At 42.5% G+C, this 7,777-nt stretch overlaps 1 protein-coding gene across 2 annotated transcripts; it reads right to left on the bottom strand.

The window, feature by feature from the left end:
* Positions 1-1,000: 1,000 nt before the first annotated feature.
* On the bottom strand, positions 1,001-6,510 carry LOC110964018 (homeobox protein OTX2-like). Of its 2 annotated transcripts, none has more exons than XM_022212587.2 (4): positions 6,372-6,510; positions 3,285-3,494; positions 2,839-2,990; positions 1,001-2,492 (listed from the first exon to the last, which is right to left on the bottom strand). In XM_022212587.2, exons 2-4 carry the CDS (start codon positions 3,379-3,381, stop codon positions 1,839-1,841), a joined length of 903 nt encoding a protein of 300 aa, XP_022068279.1. In that variant the 5' UTR covers positions 3,382-3,494; positions 6,372-6,510; the 3' UTR covers positions 1,001-1,838. The 2 variants fall into 2 exon arrangements, with proteins under 2 accessions (XP_022068279.1, XP_022068280.1); XM_022212588.2 differs by having other exon boundaries at positions 3,285-3,401; positions 6,372-6,485.
* Between the last annotated feature and the right edge of the window lie 1,267 nt (positions 6,511-7,777).

The following is a 7,777-nucleotide window of genomic DNA, read 5'->3' as shown; positions in this document are numbered from 1 at the left end:
TTTCCAGCTGCTTTGTCATGTTTATCATTTGTCTTAATAATCTTTATTTAAAATTTAACTTCAAACCCTCCTATACAAGTGCAGATTTATCTGATTAAAAACATATTAATCAGTGTTACTGACATAGAAAACAGGTCTATATTGCTATTATATTCAGCAGTCATAAAAGTGTAGCCTGTTACAGTATAATTGTGTCTCATTTGGTGCTAATTGGGGGTCTAATAGACAATGCAAAGCTCAGCAAAAAGTCAGAGCAGACTTGTAAGGAGCCTCTCTGACATCTCCTGTCACATCCTAATTCGCAACAGCACCACGTTTCTTCTGTTTTAATCCACGCAAAAGTTAATTCTTACACTCTTTCCGGTTAAAAACCTGCTGCAGACAGGTTTATGTCCGCTTTACGCAAACCCGTATATCACACAGAGCTCAATTCCTGATTTAGTTTGCTCAATCAGAGTGAATTCTTCAGGGTTATTTTGATATTTAATTACTAATTTGTGTGTGTTTTAAAGCTTTGTTTCACGAGAAAGTGCCTTGAGATTGAAATTTCACTCGGCATAATGCAGCCAAAAATATATATCTTCATTTTTATTTGCCGTTTGCCCCCCAGAATAATCCACAGTAAGACTTCATGTTTAACGTGCATTCTTCTGTGTATTTGCTGCATTATTTTTGTCTCTAAACTCGTGTTTACTCCTGGACTCTTCAGCAGCAGTTCATTTCACATTTCTCCGTGTGAACTGGCCAGCGGTGCGCCCTGAACCAAAGCCGTCAATAAAAATGTTGGATTATCCGCTTTATGAGACGGGATTAACATAGCTCTCTCTCTCATAATTCACATTCCTTCCAGCTCGGGCAATTGTGACAGAAATCGCGGACTTTGTTGTGCGTGTAGTGAAGTGAGGAAAAAACATGCACGTATAGGGTCTTTTCTTCTGTTGTGGTGTGTTGCAAACGCAGAAATTGGATCAGATGGATTCACACATGCAGCCAAGTTGGATCAGGTCAAGTGGATCTTTATTTAGTGTGTTTGTGTCTCTTTCATCGCACTTTACAGCTCAAATGCACCTTCCATGCTGCTGGCTTGATTCACTTCTCGCTCTCCTTATTTCACTGAACTAATACGTCCTTATAATAATTTATCATTTAACACTCCAGACAGGGAAATAAAACTATCAAATTCACAGCTGGCTTGTTTGCGCACGAATTGCGCAAAAGCGAGAAAAAAAAATTGCATACAGGTAGTACAAAGAATCACAACTTAAAAAAAATAAAAACTAACACATGGAGGAGGAAATAATAATAATAATTTAAAAAAACACAGAAGGGACTTTTATTCTCACACTCAAACAGACTGATTGTCGCATAACTAATATTTTCTCATAAATTAAATAGTGCATCCATGTCAGAGCTGCTTACACACACACACACACACACACACACATATTCAACACACACTCATGCCTAACGCTTTGATCAAAGGGGCCCATCAGTGTGCCAACAAAATTTCAAAAAAGAAGACAAGAGGGGAGTCTTTAAGGAGCTTAGAAGAAACCCTGACCTATCCCTCAAACTTAACCAAGTTAGGCTTGGATCTTTCGCTCTCTTGATCTTTTTTTTTTCTCCTTTTGGTCAGCAAATTTGTTCCGTGCCCTTGATCAAAGTTGGGGAGAAGTCAGTCTCAATGTTCAATAAGTTAACCCAACAAGTGAGACAACCGCCTGGCAGTCCTGCTCTGCGCTGCCCGAGGTAGAAGTTGGGGCCTCATGGGGGGAAACACGCCACATTTTGGGCTGTAATAGTCTTGAGTTTTTGTCCCTTGTTCGTTTTTTCTCTCCTCACAATACATGAAATTTCCACGCTGCTTGGTCTTTGTAATCCAAACAGTCCGCGTTGAAATTGAGCTTCCACGATGAGGCTGTTTGGTCCTTATAGTCCAGGCAGTCTGCGGCGCCGCTGAAGCCGAGTCCTGCCGCTCCGTACGCCGGCGAGGAGAGGGAGGACGCCGGGCTCAGGTGGCTGGAGACCCCGTTGCTGCCCATGGGGCTCATGGCGGAGCCCGCGGAGGATAGCTGGTGGTGCATAGGCGAAAGGTAGGAACCGCAGTCCATCCCCGTGAAGTAGGACGAGGAGCCCGTGTAGCCCTGGTTGTAGCCGGTCGCCTGGGTGTAGGTCATCGGGTAGGAGCGCTGCATGCAGGAAGAGGAGGAGGTAGACAGCGGGTCGGACAGCGGGGAGATGGAGGCCGGACTCCAGATGGAGACGGGCGCCGCGCTGCCGCCGCTGCTGCTGTTGCTGCTGCTGCTGCTCGCAGCCGGGATGGAGGTGCTGGAGGGCGGCGTGAACTGGCCGCTGGCTCCGCTCTCAGAGCTCCCCTCTCGGACGGGGGAGCCCTTCTTCTTCACCGGCCTGCTGACCGGCTTGTTCTGGACTCCGCTCTGGGTCTGCTGGGCCTGCTGGCGGTGTTTGGCTCGCCTGTTTTTGAACCACACCTGGAGGGGGAAATGCACTAGAATTAGGATAATTTAATTGACAAAAAACACAACTTCACCTCTTTTTGGGAAATACAATTAGTTTATCTGCAAGCAGGAAAATAAACGTTATCTAAATTTAAATTTTCCCTAAAGAGACATGACCTTTGTGTGCGTAAACTTAATTCTGCAAATACCAAGATGAAAGAATTATTTAGTCAGTCAATGAGTAAAAATAATATCGTTTCAGATCTCCTTCAGGTGGAGAGGACAGTCTGACCTCTCACCTCTCAGAGACACAATGAGCAGATATCGACCCTCCATATTAACGGTGCGGTTACATAAGGTTTGGGTGTTGGTGACCTACTTGCACTCTGGATTCAGGCAGGTTGATCTTTAAGGCCACCTCCTCTCTCATGAAGATGTCTGGGTACCGAGTCTTGCCGAACAGATTCTCCAGCACGTCGAGCTGGGCCCGGGTGAAGGTCGTTCTCTCCCTCCGCTGTTTGCGGGGAGTCCCTGTAAGAAGAGGAGGAGATGAGTGGTGAGGGCAGGAACCAAATTACGCCTGTTGATTTTACGCGTGGCACAGTTAAAATTAAATAGACCAAATTGTAACTTGATCCCAGAAAATTGACAAATATAATAAATAAAATACTCAAAATATTGGATGTAAAATTAGATGAGGGAAACGGGGGATAATTTAGATGAGCAAGAAATCAGATTTCAGCAGTTTTTGGTTGGAATATGCAAATAAGTGCTCAACAAATTGCACAAAATTAGTCTGAATCTTTGTCCCTTCAGGTGTATTACCTTGGTATCCCACTGAAGGATGCAGCAGGTCCACTCCTGAGGTAGATAAGCTCAGTCCGTTCACCGTGTACGGCGGTTGCTTCAGATAGCCCATCATTCTGGCGACCGGTCGTAGGACTTCCGATGAAAAGAAATAAGAAAAATAGGACAGAAATAGCGCCTTAATCCTCTGTCGTCTCCGTTTGGTACAATCGAGTCGTCCACATGAACCTAAAGCAAGAAAAAAACTAAATGTAGTGTTTTTTTTTTCAAGAGTTGTTCGGATCAGCCTGCCGATTTTTACGCACAGCCTTTACGCACAGCGGTGGGTTTAAAGAAGTGGGCGTCCTCAGCGCGCAGGGCTCTTAAATCAGAGTGGAGACCCCCAGCTGTCCCTGCTGGGCTGAAGATGCTCTGTCTGGCTGACAGGCGTTTACGCCATCACTCCCCCCCACCTCTCCACCACCGCTAACTGCTACTACAGCCCCGCCCCGTGTCACATCAGCCCCCCCCTCTCTCCACAACACCCAAACACGCTCCGCTCCTCCTCTCCTGGTTCCACCAAAAACAAAACATTGTCGTTAAAATGCGCACACTCGCTGCGCCCCAACCGGGCCCTCAATTAGCATATACCCACAGGTTGGGGCGCAGCTAAATAGACAGCTGATTGGGGGGCCATTTGCAGAAACAAAGCGCAGTGTTGACCGATAAAGTAGGGCTGATAACAAAAGACTTAAGGGGACAAACAAAGAGCCAAAGAGCTGCAAACTGAGCGCTCTTTCAAACGCATCTTCATTTATATATATCGGGCCTATTGTTGGCTTCCACTAGAACCCTTGTACATTCAAATGTAACGGAATTAAAATACGAAGAGGGCGACTTATTACGGCAAATGATTTGGAGACGTTTCCCCCCAAAAAGTGAAGCCCGATTCTGGTCGTATTATTGAGGCTCCTCGGGGTGATTCCCCCTCCTTCCCTAATGAATTGCTCCCGGTAATTAGATTTGGAAGGTGAGACGATGGAGGAGTGTTGATTAGAGAGGAGCACTTAATCTGAGCAAACACGGAGGTGGCACAGAGTTTGAAAAAGACGAGAAGTTTATCGTAAAAATGCGCATTTTAGCCCCATGTTTGATTTTTAGACTATTATTGTTATTTTTAGATTATACTCCGGATTGGCCTAGATTTCAGATTACAACACATGGAATAAAACCACTAAAGAATCATAAGGACTATAGCATTTAATCATTGTGCCTGAATGAAATGTGTTCCTTTATTTAAATGAAGGCATTTCCAGCATAAAGTGATTCAGAAAGGGAATAAATCGGTGCGTAAAAATCGCCAAAACGCAAGAGATTCAGTGTTTGATGCTCAAAAATTTCCACACTTAAAACGTTCAAACGAAATATGTTTAAAAATATTCAAAGAAATTTGCTGAATCTTTTATAATAACAGAAACTGACGAAACAATATAAACCAAATAAGGGGTAAATCTCTTAAATAAATGAAGGTTCACATTAAGCCCCATCATATGAGATTAAATATCGGTCAATAATAATTGTAAGTATAGCTCAGTGTGTTATAAGCTTCCATAATGCATTATTTTGGTTTTCTTTTCAGGTTTAACCCATTATTGGCCTTAATAACTGAGGATACTACTCCAGCACTTCCACTGTTTAATGCGCTTTAACATTTGCTAATTAACTTAACTTAAACCGGCACCTACCTGTAGAATTAGACCCCTGCCTGCTCCTTTAACCCTCGTTTCATATTATAGAGCCAATAACGGCCACTCCTGCACTCAATCTGTCCCTCTTTTTATTTGTTGCACCCCGGGGGCAACCGGTTGCTCCCCATCAGCTCGATAATAAATGCCCCAAAGTATTAATTACTATTGGCTACCAGGGATTTTTTTTCTCCCTTCGTCTTTCTTTCTGTAAGAAATTAACGAGATAATCCGGACGGCACGCGTTGGCCTGATTACAGGACGCCAGCCTCGACTCCGCATTCAGGCCTCCTTAATTTTCTGCGTCACGAAAATAAAACAAAGACCTGCATTGTATTTATCAGACCAGCTGACTGCCAGACAAAACCCCCCCAAACCTCCCCCAAATTCTGCCCCAACCTCCCCCAAACCTCCTAATACCCCACCAACACTGCAACTCACTGACACATTATTATTATTATTATTATTGTTGTTGTTATTATTATTATAGCAGCGTTGACAATTTGCTATCATTTTCAAATTTTTTCTAAATATTTTTGAATGACCCCAACTGACACACTCAAAGCAATCTCTATTATTATTATTATTATAGCAGCATATCATTTTCTCCTTTTTTGAGTATTTTGAATATTTTTGCAAACATTCTTTCATATTGTCTTGCATATTTACATGCACTGTTTATATTATATATATTTTAAGCATGTTTATTATAGTCTGACATTTTGCACTTTCCCCCCTTTTTTTGCACCACAGCTTGGAAACTAAATTACATTTTGTTGTCTTAGTCCTCTGTGCAATGACAACAAAATGAAATCTAGTGTAAAAAAAATACAAAATTTAACAACAAATAAAATTTTAATTATCATAAAAATGAATAGAATCAACATTCAACTTTATTTTCTGAATTATCAATAAAATGTCTTTAAAGACCTTTTCCCAATAGTTTATCTTCAGTTATGTTTTCTGTTTTGCATGAAGTGGAGCCTTTACTATGATTTTTATTAAATATGTGCACCAACAATGTCACTTTACAGTCAGAATTAGAGGCTTTCTTGTCATTTTACTACAGTTACAGGTAAAGTTCTCATGCATTAATGCCTCCGGAGTCTCCAGTGCATCGTCCAGCAGTTGGAGTGTATTATGTGAAGTTGGGGAATGCTCCACCGTCCTGCTATTCACCGCCTCATTGCCTCCTTTTTTTCTTCTCCGAGTCTGCAGAGACCAGAGAGGGAGGAAAGTTTCCTCCCAAACACGCCTCCCCAATTATCTCCCTGCAGGCTTTTTCTGCGTTTTCACAGCTCACAGCCCTCAGAAGAACTCGCTTAAAATTAAATATATATAGCAAAAATAGAAATGCAAAAATATAAAGCATTCCACTTACTTCCTTTTTGGTTGAGGTTAGAGGCCTACGAAACAGTTTTCATTAGTTTCCTCCCGGTTAACCTCGTTGTATGCGGTTAATGCTGGGAGATGCTCAGTATTTATGGTGACAGAAAGAGTCTGAGTGTGACAGATAAAGATGGAGGGAGGCGGGAGAGGGAATTTAGCAGCCAATGGAAATGAGATGTGATGAGCAGAGGTGTGACGGGATGCAGCTGGAAGGAAAGTGGCCTGATGGTGGCAACACAACCACTGAGCACACGTGGAACCAAGTCAGGCTCAGATGATCCTTCTAACCTGAAATGTGTTTCTGATCGTCACTTAAATGCAGTTTGTGCAAGTTGTGGTCTTGAGATCAGCCAACAGGAGTGGCTTGAAGTAAAATTTAGAAGTCCTCCTTTGTACAGAATTCATCTTTTAATAAAGGTTGCACAAACTGGAATACTTCACAGATAACTAGCAGAGAAAGCTCCACTTTTGTCAGGTTTAAGAGACCGTATAAGACATGGCTGATTGACAAACGTGTGAACATTGAGGAATCCAAGCACTTTAACATCAGCCTCTTTAACTATATGCACTTTATGACAAGCTGTGGATAGAAAGCACTTTAGGGTAGGTTTAACCCAGTCAGTATATTAGGGCTGGGTATCAATCTAAAAGTTTCAATACCGGTACCAATTCCGATACCTTCACTTCGATACCGGTTTCTAAACGATACTTTTTTCGATACCAGTTTTACAATATATACTCTAACAGAATGAAAATTGCATTACACATTACTTTTCACATCTTGAGTTTAATTTTCCAGTGATTTCCAGTGCAAAAGAACATTTGCAAGCAATGTACAGTTCAGTACATACTGAGCCACCTTCGCCCCCGGACCCTTCCTGGCCCACCCGGAGCCGGTCGCTGCGCACCGCCGCGGAGGACGGCCCGCACCCGGGGAGAGGTCCCATGAGGGGATCCTCCCGCACCGAGCGGCCGCCCCTGGCCCGCCGAGTTGAATCCCCCGGGCGGACTGCGCGGACCCCATCCGTTTACCTCATAACGGTTTCACGCCCTCTTGAACTACTGTATTTAAATCCACTAAAATATCATTATTTTACAGATATTTGCTCCTACTTTTACCATTGTGTTACAACATTTCACTCTTTTTTTTTGATGCATTTTTTGCAGTTTATTTTTACAGTGTAGGTCAAATTAGCAGTAAGTATTTCAGAAGTGCGAGTAGTTTACACTACAGCTGTAATGATTTGATTAATTTGTTAGTTGTAAACTTTGACATTAATCAGCAACTACTTCAGTTTGAGTTTTTAGGGTAGAAACAATAAAACATCTTGAATTGCAGCTTCTTAAATGTGAATGTTTTTTGGTTTCTTTACTTCACTATGACAATATAATGAATAT

This window comes from Acanthochromis polyacanthus, chromosome 16, assembly GCF_021347895.1.
Source record: "Acanthochromis polyacanthus isolate Apoly-LR-REF ecotype Palm Island chromosome 16, KAUST_Apoly_ChrSc, whole genome shotgun sequence".
NCBI classification, from domain to species: Eukaryota; Metazoa; Chordata; class Actinopteri; family Pomacentridae; genus Acanthochromis; species Acanthochromis polyacanthus.
Note: the sequence above shows the minus strand (reverse complement) of the source record. Positions and strands in the feature narration are given on the sequence as shown.

Excerpts from the sequence above, each read along its gene's own strand:
- LOC110964018 (XM_022212587.2), bottom strand. The coding sequence starts at position 3,381 with ATGATGGGCTATCTGAAGCAACCGCCGTACACGGTGAACGGACTGAGC. Across the intron at positions 2,991-3,284 it reads TCCTTCAGTGGGATACCAAG|GGACTCCCCGCAAACAGCGG; the intron begins GTAATACACCTG and ends CTCTTCTTACAG. Across the intron at positions 2,493-2,838 it reads TGCCTGAATCCAGAGTGCAA|GTGTGGTTCAAAAACAGGCG; the intron begins GTAGGTCACCAA and ends TTCCCCCTCCAG.